This window comes from Dendropsophus ebraccatus, chromosome 9 (assembly GCF_027789765.1).
Source record: "Dendropsophus ebraccatus isolate aDenEbr1 chromosome 9, aDenEbr1.pat, whole genome shotgun sequence".
Taxonomy (NCBI): domain Eukaryota; kingdom Metazoa; phylum Chordata; class Amphibia; order Anura; family Hylidae; genus Dendropsophus; species Dendropsophus ebraccatus.
In genome coordinates, this window is record NC_091462.1 from 18,604,704 (window position 1) to 18,624,545 (window position 19,842).

Here is a 19,842-nt window from a genome sequence, read left to right on the forward strand (position 1 = left end):
TGAAGATTACATTAAAGGTAGCCAAGTTCGCTGATCTTGGTGCGATCAGCAGGTCAGCTAATGATGGTGCAAGCAGTGCCAGACTGGGGTATGTGTTTGGCCCACCAGAGTAAATGATCCTCGGGGCCCACAAAAGAAGAACCAGCGAGAAACAACATGTCAGTCAGTGGTAGTGCAGATTCTAAAGCTGGGGGCCCACCGGAGAATTCCCCGGTCTTCCGGTGGGCCAGTCCGACACTGGGTGCAAGTCACAGAAGGCAATGGTCCAGTAGGTTAGCTACTAGTGATATTATCCATCGCCAGAGGCATCTATTTGGCAGCAGCTTTCTCTCTTCACCCCATTCACACTCACTGTTGAAAAACTACAACTCCTATCAACTTTGGCTGTTAGATATCCCCCTTAAAGGGGTTATCCAGAATAAAAAAACAAAAACAAATGGCTGCTTTGTCTCTTTTCACATTTTCTATCTGGTATGGCAGCTCAGTTCCATTGAAGTGAATGTAGCTGACTTCTAATACAAGAAGAAAAGCAGCCATGTTTTTGGATAAACCCTTGAAAAGTCTAGTAATACATATGGTTAATTCCATCCACTTCTCTACTGATCCAGGTTTGAGTCTTACGGCCATAATCTAGACTCTCATACCCTTACCACTATATAAGTTTATACCCCCCCTCCAATCAATTCCATCCAACAGTTATTGAGAACAGTTACATTGTGTTCCATTGTATCTCCATCCCATAAATCACCCCCCCCCCCTCTCCGCTTATATGGGAACAGAACGGCCCCTGACATCATTACCCCTGATTCACTACTGGAGGTAAATCTGACATGTTTTCTATTTAACGCAGTAAATAAAACGGAGGCTGGAGCAGAAAGTGGGTCACATCCTGACCGCCTGCGATTGAACAAAGGTCATTTGAGCTGAGTGCAACGGCCGCACGGTTCAGGTGGGGATGGGTCACGGGGTCTAACTAGGGGTCTGAGCAGAAGGACTCGATTATGGCACAATCTATTGCTGACAGTAAATACCCAGACTTGAGGCTGACGAGAAAGGGGGGGGGCTGCCCACACTCCAAATAAAATTATATCCTGCGCTTCCAAACTTTTTTTTTTTACTTTTTAATTTAAACAATGGGGACTCAACCCCCCTTAAACCCAACGAACAAAGATTTCCCCAGCAACAGACCCCCTGCTCAGCAGGTCACCTATATTTGCGACAGTATGTTTCTTTTCCCACGCTAACCCCGGGGCTCATTTGCATAAGATCTCTGTTGTGACAATTAGTTTCAGGTGAGATGATTTGTATGAAGCCGGCTCGAAACGATGCACTAGTTAGGGATTTCCTTGGTCCGGGCTCTAATTGCGACTGACTGGCACCATTCACAATCGCCCCTCTTGATTCAGCAGATTGTTCTGCCAGTCGCTATTGGTGACCTTACCCTACACACAAGTCTATCCTGGATGGCAGACAGTGTGTGGTTTAACATTAAAAAGCACAAAGCGAAACACAAAACACAACAAGAACAAAATAATCCCTCCCGAAAACTGCAAAGCGATTAAAAAAAACAAACAAAAAAAAAACTGGAGCGTTTATAAGATATCTATGAAATAGAAGTTTATAGATGTAGCAGAGCTGAGTTTGCAATTTATGTTATGATCTCATGATTTGTATTAAGCAGCGGTCTTGAAACAGCGCCACTCTTGTCCTTAGTTCGTGTTTGGTAGTGCAGGTCACTTCCAGTTGTAATTCCGCACAGACTTGAATCGTTGCAAAACTACAACACAGGGCATGCTGGGAATTGTAGTTCTGCAACAGCTGGACGGCCACAGATTGCAGTAGGTCAATTTGGTGACCTCCTATAATTCTTTGCACCAACATAAAGCTTTTATGTGCAACTTTCCATCTGAGCGCTCTACTCTCAGCTCAGTTCCATTGAAGGGAATGTAGTTGTAGTACCAGACACAAACTGAGGAGAGGTGTGGCACTGTTTTTGGAAGAAGGCAGTCACATCCTTTAAACCAGGGGTAGGAAACCTCAGCTCTCTGGCTGTTGCAAAACTACAACTCCCATCATGCCTGGACAGCCAAGGTTCCCTATCCCTGCTTTAGAAAAAAAAATCATTTTTAAAAACAGTACCACACCTGTGCTCAGGTTTGGTGTTGCATTACAACTGCATTCACTTCAATGGAACTGAACGGCAATACCCCAAACAAACAAAAAATTATAGTCCTGGATGCAGAGCGTTAAATTCAAGCATAATTTTCTATTAACCATTATTGGGCTCTTCTAGCCAGTGACGCCTCTTGTTACTCTTCACCATTGTCTACAAACCCCATTGTGTTCTATGGGGGAGGTTTATCAAACATGGTGTAAAGTGAAACTGGCTCAGTTGCCCCTAGCAACCAATCAGATTCCACCTTTCATTTTCCAAAGAGTCTGTGAGGCATAAAAAAGTAGAATCTGATTGGTTGCTAGGGGCGACTGAGCCAGTTTCCCTTTACACAATGTTTGATAAATCTCCCCCAATATCAATGCATATAGAAAATGATGCTGCCGCCTCTGCCGATCTGCCACCCTAGGCCCGGGCCGTTCTCCTCTTACACACAGTCACATCATCATCGCTCTGTCATCACGCTCGTTTTCTCGTTGACGCCATCGGCTAGTATTCCCGCTATTGTCCCGAGGCTTCTTTGATGGTTCTCAGGTGTAAACAATTATTTTCCTTGAAAGTAATCTTATAAAGAGGAGACAAGTGGCGGTGTGCGGAGAAGTAAGGCGTCTCTTTATGAAATGGAAATGAACCAGGTATTAAGAAACATTATCCTGTAAAGACAGTGAACTAATCTGGAAGGAGATAGATCCCTGAGCCGCTTTAGTTTCACAAATGAAAGTACTTTGCCTTTTGAAATATGTAATTACGTTGAAAAGGGAAGGGGGGGGGGGTATTAAGTCTGGAGAGGAGGGAGAGACAATACCTTCATGTTACATATAGGAGATTTACGTGTGTGCAAAGGATTATGGGAAGCCACCACCGGGCAGTAACAATTATCCAGCTGCAATGTTCTCTAACCTGTGCCCTTCCAGCTGTTGCAAAACTACAACTCCCAGCATGCCCTGACAGCCGCAGGCTGTCAGGGCATGCTGGGAGTTGTAGTTTTGCAACAGCTGGAAGGACACAGGTTAGAGAACACTGCCTGCTTGTATGTTGGGAGTTGTAGTTTTGCAACAGCTCGGACACAGGTTAGAGAACACTGCCTGGTTATACGTTGGGAGTTGTAGTTTTGCAGCATCTGAAGGGAAGCAGGTTTGAGAACACTATCAATCGGTCAAGGCCTGAACATTCAAAATCAAAATTTTAGACAGAATCACAGAATTTTAAACGTGTTTTCTCTCAGCTTCGTGCAACATGATAGAGATGAACTCCTAATGTAAGTCTATGAGGCCTAAAAGAAACGCGTGGGTTCTAGCAATCGGTCAGGGCCTGGGTATTCAGAATGACAGGTCTCTATGTGGTGGGTGTAGCTGCCAGGGGCTGGAGGGTCATGTGACCTGGGCGTCGGGGGGGTCCCAACAAAACTGAACTCTGCTACATCTGACAAACCCAGCTCTGCTACCTGCAGTGCGGGCACGGTGTTACACTCCGGCTGTGATGGGCAGCGCTGATATTCTGGTGTTGTCATACCGTCTGGAGCTGAATCTGAATAAGCATGAATGGCGGCGCAGTGTCACAATGTGCAATAATGAGGCAATGCACTTCTAGTTCAACCTCAATACGGAATCATTAAGCAACAGTGATATAATCGCGTCTGGACGTGGAAGAAAGCGGGGAAGGTGTTCAGAACACGCTGAGCCTCGCCGTCTGATGTTCTGAGCCCTGACTGCGTGCGGAACAACCACGAGCCGGTAGTGTTCTAATCCTGCCAAACTACTAGGTAATAAAATAAAATCATCTGATAATAAGAGCGCCGCGCTGCCAGCCCTCACATTCCTCTTATTAAATAATATGGACTTTTTTTTTTTTTTTCATGTGAAATCAATAACCATTCAATTAATGAATTAGTTTTATCAGGAGCGCCGAGCGGTGTCAAGTGCATTAAACGGAAGACGCGGGTGTGAAGAGAACAATCATTCAGGTCAGTGAGAGCGCCACAATGTCATCCCGTGTATACAAATGGAGCTACGCCGAGGATAATAGAGTAACGTGGAGTGACTGAGGCTTTACTAAGAGTGCAAACCTAGACTAGACAGTCTGAAAGTTTCCAGGTTGATTACACTGTCTAGTCCAGGGGTAGGGAATCTTGGCTCTCGAGCTGTTGCAAAACTACAACTCCCATCATGCCTGGACAGCTAAAGGTTTGGCTTTATAGGCATGATGGGAGTTGTAGTTTTGCCACAGCTGGAGAGCCAAGGTTCCCTACCCCTGGACTAGACAGCTTTAGCTTCGGCTGTCCAGGCATGATGGGAGTTGTAGTTTTGCCACAGCTGGAGAGCCAAGGTTCCCTACCCATGGTCTAGTCTAAGAAATGGCTTATTTTTACTTAAAAAAAAAAAAAGAAAAATTACGCCCCAATTTTGGGGCACAAGGTGCAAAAGTTTTTTGAGTGCAAATTGCCCCAGAAAAGTAAATCAGCCCCAGCATTGCCTATAAGTAAGTTTAAGGCTATGTTCTTACTTTGGAAACATAGCGGGGGATGGGGACCGTCCCGTTACATAGATCATGATTATTATTAGCCAACTTCTTTATAATGAGACCGCTGTATTCCCCTCTGATATGTTTCTGAAGTGGGAACATAGCCTCAAACCTACGCTTCAAACATAGCCTCAAACTTATGTGTACATAGGGCCCCTTGAGATCATTCCAATGTCAAGCAACCAATCCCCATTCTTCCAGGACTGGTTAACCCCTTCTTAACCACAGAAGAACCAAATAATCACTTTACACCTTCCTTGTTTGCTAATGTTGAAATTCGGTGTAGGTTCACACGGCCTAGAGGAAAAACAGGGTAGGGGCATTGCTCCCTATATCCCTTCTGGTATACCAAGGGGAATTAACCATTTGTTCACATCCCCCAAGTCCTGGGGATACAAGAACACGGCGCCCTCTATAGCAGCTGCCTTTGTGGCATATACAACTATATACAACCATTCTACCATTTAAAGGGATCCTGTCACCAAGACAATGCTATCTAATCTATCAGCACCATGTTATAGAGCAGGAAGAGATTGATATATATCTTTGTGGGAAAAGATTCAGTATAACTTCATTTTGTGTTTAGGAGTCCAGTGGGTGGGGTCACAATGGAAACATCTCATTGAAACAGCAATAAATTACAAGTTATACTGAATCTTTTCCCATAAACATATATATCAATCTGCTCATCTTTTCGTGCTCTATAACAGGATGTTGATAGCTTAGGTAGTATTTTTATGATGACGAGTTCCCTTTAAGAGAAAAGTATGTGCAACCCTTGGCATAAGTAAAGCAGCTCTCTGACATCACCTTTGGAAGGTACTTTGCCTTAAACTCAGTGTTGGATTCTAATAAGAAACCATAGAACAGGGGAACGCTTGGCCCTCCAACAGTTGCAAAACTACAACTCCCATCATGCCTGGACAGCCTTTGGCTGTCCAGGCATGATGGTAATTGTAGTTTTGCAACTGCTAGAGGGCCGACCGTTCTCTATCCTTGGCTTAGAACATGATTTGGGATTTATGAAAAGCCAGACCACTCTCTAGAAGGAGAGAGTGCCCATAGATTTAATATATATTGTAAATTTTATTATTTATTTATTATTATATTTATTATTTATAGTTTTTTATATTAAGGAATAACGCAACTACATGGTCAAGGGGTACCCTGTCGGGATGTTAATTTCCTATGGGGATCTCACTATTCTCCTCCTATAGGAATCAGTAGTTGCATGAACCGGCACCAGTAATGACAATTTCTGCCATGACCCCCCCCCCCTCCCCCCCTCCCCAATTTCACTATTGACTATAAAGTTACCAAAACACAATTTCATCACAGACAATACACTGGAGGGGGGTCCCCAGAAGACCCCCGAAACCACACAGCAATCTTTCCCTGTTTTTTTTTTTATGCACGGCACAAAGCAGAACAGCAGGAACGTACATCAAACCGAAGTTAAGGGCAAATCACTGCTGGTAAGATAAGCAGACGTTTCATTCTTAGAAACAAATTCACATGTTCGGAGAGAACCGCTGCAAAGCAAAAGTGACAAAAATGTGTCATTTATCAAGTGATGCATTTCTGGGGGAGAAAAAAAAAAAAAAAAAGCCGCCCCAAGGAATTCTCTGCACGGCTCTTACTCCTGTTCAACAGATGGATGTGCAACAAGTTGCTGTCTTCTGTAGGGCCCTCTGGCAGCCCGGCTGGGATAATTAGAAATTATTGCACTTGTGCGGGGAGAATTTTTGTCGCCCCTTTCATGTTTGTTATGATGACACGTACGTCACGCTGTGCAGAAATGTTCCGCAAGGGTTAAATACCCCCCCCCCCCATCTCCCATTAGACTGGAGCCGGAATCCTCCTATACAACGATCAATGCGCGGAGCACTCTACATTTATCCCGACTTTATTAATGTACATCCCGTTTTATATTGTAGTATTTCACAGCAAACCCTGTTGGTTTTAATGAACACTCAGAAGGACTCGAGCCGTTTTAGGCGTATTAAAATCAGTCAATTTGAGGCTAGTGAAGTGAAGAGGTAATGAGAGCGAACCGGAGCCTTCACTATGGGAGAAGACGTCTTAAAGGGGGACTGGAAGATGACTGGACCTGGATAACGGTGCTATGGTTCTAATTGTGCATGGACCATAGAGGGTTTGTGTACTGGTATACCAGAGCTCTGGTTCTAATTGTTGTGCACTATAGAGAATGCATGTGCTAGTATAGCAGATCTGTGGTTCTAATTGTTGGTGCACTAAAGAGAATGCATGTACTAGTATAGCAGCTCTGTGGCTCTAATTGTGGGAGCACCATGGAGGATACGTGTACTGGTATAGAAGAGCTGTGGTTCTAATTGTTGGTGCACTGCAAAGAATGCATATACTATTATAGCAGAGCTCTTGTTTTAATTGTAGGTGCACCATGGACAATGCATGTACTGGTATAGCAGATTTGTGGCTCTAATTGTAGGTGCACCATGGAGGATGCATGTAATAGTATAGCAGAGCTCTGGTTTTAATTGTGGGTGCAGTATGGACAATGAATGTACTGGTGTAGCAGAGCTCTGGTTCTAATTGTAGGTGCACCATGGGAGATGCATGTACTGGTATAGCAGAGCTCTGGTTCTAATTGTAGGTGCACCATATAGCAGAGCTCTGGTTCTAATTGTAGGTGTAGCATGGGAGATGCATGTACTGGTATAGCAGAGCTCTGGTTCTAAATGTAGGTGTAGCATGGGAGATGCATGTGCTGGTAAAGCAGAGCTCTGGTTCTAATTGTAGGTGCATCATATAGCAGAGCTCTGGTTCTAATTGTAGGTGTAGCATGGGAGATGCATGTACTGGTATAGCAGAGCTCTGGTTCTAATTGTAGGTGCATCATATAGCAGAGCTCTGGTTCTAATTGTAGATGTAGCATGGGAGATGCATGTACTGGTATAGCAGAGCTCTGGTTCTAATTGCAGGCGTACCATGGAGAATGTATGTATTGGGAAACCAAAGCTCTAATTGTAATTGTGACACTAGATCTCTGGGGACTTTACTCTTAACCCCTTCACGATCCTAGTTCACCAGGAGCAGAAAAAAATGGCTGCTCCCCGCCCCCCAGAAATAGTTTCACACCTCTGTCTGGTATTGCAGTTTAGCTCAACTTAAAATTAAAAGTCATTGATGTCAATAGTCCCCCAAAGTGAAAGGAGTGGCCACCTGCATCCTCTCTATGGGACTGCCATACATTGATGAGTGATGAGCGGAGCTGGGTTAGAGCCTATTATAAAGTGATCTATACTGAGTGATCAGCACCAAATAGCTAAAATAACAAACTCAGCTCTGCTACATCTATGTACATGACTGATAGAGATGTGTGAGAGAACGCAGTAAAGTAGCGGAGCCGGCAGCATCCTCAGGTAGTGAAGTGCAGACTGCAAATCGATCATTCCGCCGTATAGTTTTATTACAATGGCCGCTCTTTACAGTCATCTATAATGTGAATTGCAGATTCCTTCTGGGGCGGTCGCCGCTTGTTACTCTCAGCGAAAAACTTCGAGACGTCTCCTAATAAACCGCTCTATTAAAAGAAAAAAAAAAATCCATCCCCCCATTACGGAATTATAATCTCCACTTTATCTTTTTCAGAAATTAGGAAGAACCTGCGAATCAGCAGAATCCGCTTTCTGCTTTATTTCATTTATAAATGACGAGAACGATGCTATTATATATTATTAATTTCTGCCGTTCTTCAACTTGGGGGCTGCGGCGGTGAACTGCGGATGTTAAAATGGTGTAATTATGTTCTGCTCAGGCGCCCATCCGTTTCCATTCAAAAAATTTACAGGATTCTTAATCACGCTGCTCTTTCGGAGCGCGCGGCGGAACGTATACGGGACGGGTTTTGTTTACACAGGAACACCTGCTTAGCCCGACAGCTGATGTCAGTCAATGGAGGGGGAGACAACAACAGATTTAGGGGATCATGCGCTAGGGGGGGGGTCAATGTCTTCCCTTTATAATCTATAATCTATTAATGGTTCGCTGTCGCTTTAAGAAGTGGTGCGTTTGCAGCGGTGCATGATGGGAGTAGTTGCTTGCGAAAGGCGTCATTTGAGAATTGAAAAATTCAATTCAATATTTTACTGTCAGCAAATAGATACATTATTGGTCAATGTTGTATCCATCTGTTACAATGTATCAGTCTGGAGAATTGCCTAGAATCCAGCTGTTGCAAAGCTGGAGGGCTGCAGGTTTAAAGGGGTACTCCAGCCAAAACATTCACTAGTGTCAGAAAGTCATATAGATTAGTAATTTACTTCTATTTAAAAAAAAAGCTTCAGCTTTCCAGTACTTATCAGCTGCTGTATGCCCTACAGGAAGTGGTGTATTCTTTCCATTCTGACACAGTGCTCTCTGCTGCCACCTCTGTCCATGTCAGGAGCTGTCCAGAGCAAGAGCAAATCCCCATAAAAACCCTATCCTGACAGGGACAGAGGAGGCAGCAGAGAGCACTGTGTCAGACTGAAAAGAATACACCACTTCCTGCAGGACATACAGCAGCTAGACTGGAAGACTGGAGATTGTTTTAAATAGAAGAAATCTACAAATCTCTGGCACTTTCTGGCACCAGTTGATCTGAATTTTTTTTTTCTGGAGTACCCCTTTAACACCACTCGCCTAGACTGGATGCAATTGTAGCAAGTGATCAGCTATTAAAAAAAAAAATGTAAAGGTTTACATGATACGACAGGATCTTTACATTGATGGCGCCAACAAAAATCAATCTATCTATCTATCTATCTATCTATCTATCTCCTATCTATCTATCTATCTATCTATCTATCTATCTATCTATTATCTATCTATCTATCTATCTCCTATCTATCTCCTATCTATCTATCTCCTATCTATCTCCTATCTATCTATCTCCTATCTATCTATCTATCTATCTATCTATCTATCTATCTATCTATCTATCTATCTATCTCCTATCTATCTCCTATCTATCTATCTCCTATCTATCTATCTATCTATCTATCTATCTATCTATCTATCTATCTATCTATCTATCATCTCCTATCTATCTATCTATCTATCTATCTATCTATCTATCTATCATCTCCTATCTATCTATCTATCTATCTATCTTCTATCTATCTATCTATCTATCTATCTATCTATCTATCTACCTATCCATCTATCTCCTATCTATCTATCTATCTATCTCCTATCTATCTATCTATCTATCTATCTATCTATCTATCTATCTATCTATCTATCTATCTATCTACCTATCTATCTATCTATCTATCTATCTATCTATCTATCTATCTCCTATCTATCTCCTATCTATCTATCTATCTATCTATCTATCTATCTATCTATCTATCTCCTATCTATCTATCTCCTATCTCCTATCTATCTATCTATCTATCTATCTCCTATCTATCTATCTCCTATCTCCTATCTCCTATCTATCTCCTATCTATCTATCTCCTATCTATCTATCTCCTATCTATCTCCTATCTATCTATCTATCTATCTATCTATCTATCTATCTTCTATCTAACTATCTATCTATCTACCTATCTCTATGCAGACTATCTATCTCCTAGATCCGGCTTTATATACAATAATGTTCTGTTCACTGACAGCAAGCAGAGGTCTTGATGAAATGTTCTCATCCTCAGATTTGGCTATACTATGTCTACATGTGAATGGACCACCTACACTACTATATGCCCAGAGGGCGCTGATAATTTGGGGCAAATGTGAAACAAATAGGGACTTTTATCCCCCTCAGATGTTCCCAGCATCCGACTCCTTCCCAGTAAAACCTAATGGGACCTGGGTCACTGGATACAAGGGGCTGAACCTGTGGATAACCACACTGTCGGAGGAGAACACTCAACATGTGAATGCTCTCCGTGTTTTTACTGGGAAACCTAGCACCCCGGCGGATGTGCCCAAAGTGGCATTACTCATTCCTGTGGTCTGTGCAATCTGTACTTTGTATCCCCTCCTGCTAACCACTGGAGACTGTCTATAGAATCAGGGGGGACTAGGGGGGTCTGCTCTCTGCCACTAGCTACAGCTCCCCCATAGACGACACATGCAGAACCTGTAACCGGTGCTGGGTATGGCTGCGACTTCTGCACCCCTATAGCTAAACCATTTGCAATGACACTTTGCATAGACAATGCAATAATAATTCTATATAACAAGCTTAAAGGGATATTCCCATTCATAAAGTGATGCTATATTACTGGGATAGGCCATCGCTTTATGATAGGTAAGGGTCTCTAAGCGCCATCCTTCTATGTGGTTGTGCTGTGTAACTGCAGCATGTGAACTCATTGAAGTGCAGTCACTTCATGATAGGTAAGGGTCTAAATGGGTTACAATGCTTTATTCACATTCTTTTCCTGTATAGCGCCACCTTACTACCTGGTAGCACATAGGAACTGCAGCCTAACTCCATTGAAGTGGATTGGGCCAAGCAGATATTCTATCTCTTCATGATGATAAGAAGGAGAAATCTCTGAAATTTAACCTAAAGTGGTTGCATACTTTTCTGCTTTTTCACAGTCTTTCCCTGCACAGCGCCACCCTGCTACCTGGTGGGCAGGGGAATTGCAACATAGCTCCATTGAAGTGAGTCGGCCAAGTGCAGAATGAATGTAGCCATGCACCTATAGATGATTGATGATGATAAATTGCATGCTACATCAGTCTTTAACAAGCTTGATATATGATCATATCTACGCTCCCCCAGGATCAACTGAGCTCAATGCAGAACATTAAAGATCCCATATCAAAGGGCTGGCATGCACATACAGAATGCATTGAGATACGAGTCCATTTACGTCACTATAGCGCTGGATCCGCTGGGTTAGCGGTCGTCATGGTGGAAAGAGATGGGTCTCCCAGCAAGGGACCGACGAGTCCCCTACACGCAGAATGATACGTGATCTATACGTCACCGTCCCAATCACGCATTCATGTCGCTGATTTGCAGTCATTTTTTTCTTTTTCCCCCTGTCTAGTAGATTGCGCCCTTTTGCTTTTGATTCCACAGATGTACTAGCAGGGAACAAAGACGCCACATTTTAACACAAATCTAAGCCTTTGTAATGAGCTATGCAGGACAGCTGTAAGTACAGCTGAAATTTTTTTTTTTTTTTTTTTGTATAAATGTTCCTTTAATGTCCAGCTGGTCCTGCGCTTTAATAAAATTGACATATTGATTCCTTTGAATTTACAGATGCCGGTTTCATAAACTCCTATCTCTAAAGGCGAGACATCTTCGAGAGCGGTGTCAATTTTTTTTTTCTTTTTTTTTTTTTTCTCTCTCTCTCCTCCAAATGGATCAATTATGTGCCCACGTAATCCTGTTACCTGTGAAATCCATGCATACTTCTCCCATTTGCCTCAGTTCCCAGGCGGACAAACTAGCATTATGTACGGGTAAACAAACAGAGCATTTCCCAGATATTAGGAATTATTTTCAAACTGGAAATCTGTCTCCTGGGCCATTTCCCCAGTCATGGATAGGATTGCTCTTCCTTCAAGTAACCTCGGTGTCTCCAGATAAATAAATAACTGTGGTGTTATGGCTTCTCAGAAAGGTTGTCTATTTATCTTCAAGGACCAACCTCCTTAATCCCCCCGCCCGCCATTCAAAGAATTATTTGACTTTGCTCTATAAGTACCTGTGCATTAGTCCTTAACCACAATCGTATAGATTAGGAGGAGGCATCAGTCGGTAATATACCACAAATACTTAGCAAACATGGCCAAATACTCTTAAATTGTGCAATTTCCAGTCTTGAGTTATCGGTTGTTGGTTTGGTTGAAGGATATACAAAGCAGCTCTCTCGCACAAGAACTATAGATGGGTAACCTCTACTTCTAGAGAGTTGTCTGGCTTGGCCTAAATCCCCAGTCATGTTCTGACTTAAGGGGTAGGCTACTTCGAAAAGGTAGTATGAGGACTGCTTTACATATCCTTCACAATTCCTAGAGGAGCATAAATGGCCTCTACACGTCCTTAAGATGTTCTTCTCAAGCATTACATCGGTTAAGTTGAATAATGAATACTTGTCTCCATGTTCAAGATCCTAAATTTTGCCCTTCTTGGAAAACAGAGATGGATGTTTTTAGAAACCAATAAAAAAAAACTTTTTGAAAAGTCAAAATACTAGAAGTATTGATGGTTTTGGACCTTCTTTTCTGAAATACTAAAAGACTTTCAGGAGCCAATGATGGTACTAGATCTTCAGTAGAAACCAATGATAACATCAATGACCATACTAGAACTTTTTGAATTTTGCTGTTGGTGCTGGGCCATTTCTGGTACTGTATCACTTTGAAAACCACAAAAAATACTAAAATATTGAAACTTTTGTGGAGACCAGTGATAGTAATGAACCTTTTCTGGAAAGCCAATGATGGCATTCTCTGGGAAACCATTGTTCATAGTAGAACCTTTTGGAAACCAACAATGATACTTAATCCTATATAAAAACTAATGAGAACTCTGGACCTTTAGTGGAAGCCAATGATGGTTCTAAAACTTATAGATAATAAAAAAATTTTGAAACCAATAAAGAATACGAGAACTTTACTGGAAACCTTGTGAGAACAATGATGCGCTGAAACTTTTCGACATCACCAACCTGCTGACGTAAACGTGTCTAGCGCTAAGTCAAGAGCACATGTGTTGCCTCACACATTGCCTAGGCTACACCGTCTATCTTGAGTTTCAGAAAGAACCCAAGGTTATTAAACACTTAGGCACAAATGAACGATAAAACAAGCGAACCAATTATGTCATACGATGATGCCATGCAATGATGTCACACAAAAATTTTCAACTCTGATGATGATGATGAAGATGGTTAAAAAAACAACCCACACTGTACGCGTATATCACGTATAATTAGTACCAAACGAATGGATGTAAAACAGAACATTTCTTCACTAATACATAAACTCACAGAGACAGAAAATCAATGCATGGACGATATTCACGGTCAGAAAGAGGTCACAGAAAGCAATTAATGAAAATATATCCCCAGATTAGAGAACTTGCTAAAATGAACTTTTTTTTTTTTTTTTTTTAATATATATAGACCTGAATGGAATGAATTTCAATTTTGTGGGAAAAAAAATATAAAAACATTTGCCTTTGATAAAGCTTGAGACCATTCCATACCATATCATGAATGTTTGTGTGTGTTTGGGTGGTACATCTATAAGTGATTGCTTTGTCTATGACCTTGAATCCCGCCCTGTCCCCTCCTATCTATATGAAGAGGTGACCATTTGGGCATTAAGCCCTGTGGCCAGCGGGAACACACAGCTCCTGAATCAGACGCAGTAATATTAGGTCACGACCCCTATATATTTTGCTTCCCTTTGTTACACTATACCCAGTGTCGGACTGGCCCACCAGAGGCCCAGAAGAGCCTCCGGTAGGCCCCCAGCTTTAGAACCTGCAGAAACACTGACTGACATGTTGTTTCTCACTGATTCTTCATTGGTGGGCCCCCAGAATCATTTCCTCTGGTAGGCCCCAGATACCCCAGTCCGACACTGACTATACCTACAGTATATTGGTAACATTTAGTTTTGGATGACTCCATATTGGTTACACATTTGTAGGCCAAGTGTACTATAAGCTCCACGGGGGCAGGAGGTATCATACATATATAACATGGGATCTTATACATCCCTGCACACTTTATTGGTGTCATAAATGGAATAAGTATGGTTATATACCCACATTAAACCGATTTTGGTATACTATTCTGCCTTGATTCCAGGGTGGTTATACCATTGTTGGCAAATTGCATTGCAAGCTCCTCAGGGGCGGGACTTATATTGTATGTATTAAATAGTGATCTTCTACAGTGCTGCATAGTTTGTTAGTGCCATAAAAGTAATAAGTATAACTATATAGCCACAATAAATCGATGTTCGTAACTTATTTAACCTTGATTGAAACATTTCTAGACAATTTGACTGCAAGCTCTTTGGGGGCTGGACATGTTGTACAGAGCAGCACAGTTTCTTGGTGTTATAATGTAAACAATTATAGCTATATAGCCACATTATGTCATTGGCAGTCGTTTATGGCCACAAATGTTATCCTTTATGTCGTCCCCCATTCTATAAGGGAGGAGTACACAGGTAGCCACAATTTTGACTAAATACAAAGCTACGGAACGTGTGGAATTATTTTCAAATTACCTCAATATTTTGCAAACATCTTCACCTGCATGCTGGGAATGCCAAGGAGGGGCAGAGTGTCGGTTGTGCATTTTTTACTCCCCATCCTCTGCTGAATTCATTTATAAATTACCTCATCACTGACTGAAATTAACACTGATTCTTACAGGCAATTTCTCAATTTCCAATGCTAATTACATTTTTTTTACTTTTAAATTCCGTACCACCTGTTTTGGGCAAGACATCTTAGGCAGCGAGACCACATTTAATCACAATTTTAATTAACCACCCCGTAGATGTGGAAAAGAAGCAATTATAATGTAGATGAATGATGATTTTTTTTTTTTTTTTGCATAGAATTGTTTTGTTTCCCTGCATGTTGATTGTTGAACGGAACACAAATACAGTAACTGCGCTTTTTTTTCTATCATTGTAATTTTATAATTGTTTTTTTTTTTTTTTTTTTTAAATAACAATTTGGAAATAAGTGACATCATCTGCTTACAAAATAGACTAGCTTCGCGACCAATGACAATGTCGAATTAGAAATAAGCTTTTTTCTTAGCCATTATACGATCTAGATTCGTGGGGTTTTTTGCCAATCATTTTGCTTACTCCGATTTTTTTACAATTTTTTTCTCTCGTCTTACCGCTTTGATTTTTGCAAGATTGAAAAACGATGTTTGAAGTATGACATAAAATGCTGTAGAGAAGACTCTGAACAGCAGAAATTATTACAAACATATGGGAATAATAGACTTGTAAGTCGTTCTATGGGCCAGTCCCATTCATGAGTTATGGTATGTAATGATCTCACAGCTTGCATGAAACTTCCATAGAGGGTTTTATCATCAATACTAGCTGGGTTCTTTTTCTGGAATAGAATTAAAAAGTGAAAAAAAAAAAAAAAAAAATTCCACTTTGTGCTACAGAGATGGTTAAAAATCGCAGTGCATGTATTTATAGATTGGGAGACAGATACTGACATGATCCAACAATTAATGCTTCCTTGGGGATGTCAATCTCTTAGCTCTAATTACAAAAAGATTTAAAACAGTTATGATAACCAAGGCAAACATTTAAAAAGACATGTCATAACAGAAGGCGATTGTGCATAAGAAATCGAGACAACAGTACACCAGGAAAAAGACCTACTATTGCGGGAGTCTTTCCTCCTACAAATATTTGGGTGTCGCTCTGGTAGAAGGGATAGGTCCTGCTCATCTCTGTCAATGTGTAATATAAGTCCTCCTTTTTTAAGCAAGGGAAAAAAACAAGGAATGATTCAAACAGCCGAACATTAGTCAAACACACACCGATCTACATACTAGATGACAACTACAGTAGAGAAAGTGGGCCTAAGGGGGAGAAGGTAGTCCTAGATTATCATCCCGGACTGACCTACTCCATAATGGTGCATCAATCACTCATATGGATGATATTGAGTCATATTATAATACATAAAGCATAATAAAAGCATAAAAACAAAGACTATATTCCATTAGGTCATCAAGTATGGAGGGATCACTAGAACGTCATGATCAAGACCACTCAAAAAACATATCTTCCCCACTGAACTTGATCTTTTTTGAGCTCTGCTACCTATAGTACCTAACTATGAGTTACAGAACATAGCTCCTCTCATTGAATTTGATAGAGAACACCACTAGTTATATGACTACGTCTTATAGGACACATCTACCCCTCAATGATCTTGATGGACAAGACAGGTAGGTACGTAACTACGACTTGTAAGTCACATCTTCCCTTTCGAACTTGATGGACATATGTCTTTTATCAACCCCATTAGCTACGTAACTATATGACTTAAAGAACACATCTCAAGCCAAGGAGAGGGAGGACAGGCCAGACACTGTTTTATGTCAAGTCTACAAGACATGCAGGCGATGCTCCACATCTGTCTTTGTAGACCTTGCTAATGGGGTCTGTAGGTTAATACAGTGGAAGGGGTCGAACATTTGTACTACTTTGAGAAGAAAAAGAACAACCCACCAATAATTATGACAGTGTCAAAAAAAGAGATCTGCTGGAAAATTGTGAGCCAAGCTTGGGTGGAGAACATCGTATCTAAGTACCTGGTACTTGTCATGATTTAGATTTTTTTTTGCTGGCGTTGTGGAACTAATTTTAGGTCCTGTGGGTTAATGGAGATAATGAAGCTTTCCGACACAGCTGTATATAGTTAGGGTTAGGTTGTTGCACGGTGCGAAAGACTGGCCAAGCATCACTACTTTTCTGCAAAGTGGTAGCCGTAAATCATATACGTTACTATGCAGGCAAAGCTGGAAAATTGGGAGTCTATGGTGGTAAGGACAAAAAGGAAGGAAACTACTTCTATCTAGCAGTGACCTACTATGTCAACCACCTCCGGATATATCTCAAAACGTGAACAATATATAGTCAAAAGTGAACAATATGGCACAAGTTTCAACAAAACCAGAAAGTGAGATTCTCCGAAGACCACATGAAAATTTCATTGGTTTTCAAAAGAGAGAGAGAGAACACTAAAAACATTTAACCGGATCACATGAGTCAAGAGATAAATAAAAGCCATTCAGGGCGCGGGTTGATCCTGACTAGCGGTAAAATAATTACATCTCAGTGCTCAGTGCCAACTTTCCTAACAATCCCTACACATCATATACATGTATCTTCTTATCCATGTGTTTGCATTTATTTGTAAATCATCTTTTCCGGGATAGAATGCAATTTCGAATTATTCTTGTCATTTTTTAAAAAGTCTAAGCAATTCTCAACGCCTGCAAATAGACCTAACCTTTTTTTTGTAGGAGCTTATAAGCAAATCCACTGTAGAAATAATCACTTCTAACAAATGATCAAAGAAAAATAATCTTTCCTCTCTCCTAATAAGACTTTTTCGAGAGGAAAAAAAAAAGAGAAATCCCTCCATTTTTAAAATGGATAACAGCTCGGAGGCAAGTTGCAATCTATGTTTCCAAAGTTATTGTTTTATTGTTTTGTTCTATAGAAATGAGAAGGAGCAATCCGACATTTGCTTCTATATCTTAAGACCCCAGAATAAAAGTTTGTACGTGGAGTATGGAAACTCATTGTTCTGACCTTAAGTTTTAATATTAAGGCATAAACAGAGCATTAAATCAGGGAAGACTGTGACAAGTCCAATGTGCACGAGGATGGTGCCAGCACGCCATCTCCATCCCTTTGTTCAAAGCTTAACAAAAATGTGCCGTCACACCATTTAAACTCAACAGGGCCTGTCGAATGGGTATCAACAGATCAGCCAATGCCTGTCACACACAGGGCTAAAAACTGTTTGAAAGCAAAGCTTACGTCTGCTACGTCTCCTGGAGAAGAAGTAACAGAGACTTATTAATCAGGCTAATACCTATAAAAAAGTACAGTTTTTGACTCAAAAATTGATAAACGCTTTGAGTTACAGGAGTAAACTGAATTTTTTTTTTGTTTCAAATTTTTTTTCAAATTTAAAAAAATGTGTTCTTTTCTAATCTTTTTAGGCAAAACATTACTACGTGCTTTAAGAGAGAGAAAAAAAAACGTACTAGTCTTTTTTTTTTCCCTTTTCGGCCGTGAGTTTCAGGATATCATTGAACAAACAATAATGTAAACCATGCAACTATTCAAGGAAGTGTTTATTTTATTCTGGTTTAATTAACTTTCTGGAGCTTTTTGTTTTCTTTTCTGACAAAGAAAGGACATCCCCCCCCCCCTCCACCACCACCACCACTACTACAATCCACATGAAAGATTTAACAATTCTTTACAAGGGTTTTTTTTTTATAATTCTCCGGAAAGTAAAAGCAACTTTTAAAGACAGGGGTCAAATCTAAACGACCCTATATGTTACTTTTACTTTTTTTATACTACAGTTTTGTCTTGTTTTTTTTTTGTTAATCTGAGATCTGCCAACTTGTCATGGGTCGTGAAGCTCATGGGAGGGCCTTGAAATTTGGCTCCACTCTATTTTAGACCAATCCTATTTGCAATTAAGGAGAGAGTTGGCCAAGAACTTCACAAAAAGAAAAAGAAAAACATTTTTGTTCCAGTATAGAAATTCATTGTCAGTCAGTGAACTCGTAACCGAATCCGACAACATCTTACAGGCCAACGAGAGCTTGTGAGACTTCAGCCGATACTTTGCCTGCACTCTGAGAGTTACACAGTCCCAATTTCACTCTAATGCTGTCAGTTTATTGCTTATATTTCAGCTGTCTCACTCCTAGTCCCTATCCTGTCAGTTTCTGGGCTGCCAATTTCAACTTGAAGCTTGACTGGGCTGATCGGATGCAAATACCTCGAGGGAAAACCCAGAAACTCATGAACAGTTATGTCAAGTCGATTTTGCACCATCGGGAAAAGGTAACCTCTGCGAGACAAAAACCAACAAGGTTAAAGAGACAGGGGTTTTCACGTGTAATATCACTGCTCTACATCTTGTTCACTGTCTCCCATCCCTCGGAAAATTGGAACTGTCAGAATTACTCCTAATTGCAGATGCAAAACTGCTATTAGAAGAAGGAAAAAAAAACAGAGGCAGTTCAGGCATTAAAAGTATCAACCTAATTAATTACAAATGAATAATTTTTTCAAAAAATGTATTTACAAATTTTTTGCTATTTTTGAAATCTTCTCCTTTTGATTTTTTTTTTTTTTTTTTAATGTGGTTTTGACACATATTTACCGGAACGAATCTCATATGTATAGGAAATTTACTTTGTCAGATGTAAAGAGACCTTGACAGCTTGCCTATGGAGTAATCACTAGCTGCGCGTCTGTCACAAATCAAAAATAAACGAAGAATTTTACGAATTTTTTTTTAAATTGTATTTATTTGTTATTTACTTTTCTTACAACTCCGCGGTCGGAATGTTGTATAGAAAATATACAAATATTGACAAGGAGCTGGA

The 19,842-nt window shown here is 40.7% G+C and overlaps 1 protein-coding gene across 4 annotated transcripts in view; it reads right to left on the reverse strand.

Moving 5' to 3' along the window:
* ZEB2 (zinc finger E-box binding homeobox 2) overlaps nucleotides 1-19,842 on the reverse strand; it is a 117,985-nt gene that overhangs the window by 86,221 nt on the left and 11,922 nt on the right. For 3 of the 4 annotated variants that reach the window (XM_069982663.1, XM_069982666.1, XM_069982664.1), the window contains one exon: nucleotides 16,070-16,165. The exons of the other annotated variant lie outside the window; for it this stretch is intronic. In XM_069982663.1, the coding sequence (XP_069838764.1) occupies nucleotides 16,070-16,165 (96 nt within the window). The remainder of the gene's footprint in view (nucleotides 1-16,069; nucleotides 16,166-19,842) is intronic. 4 annotated transcript variants of the gene reach the window in all.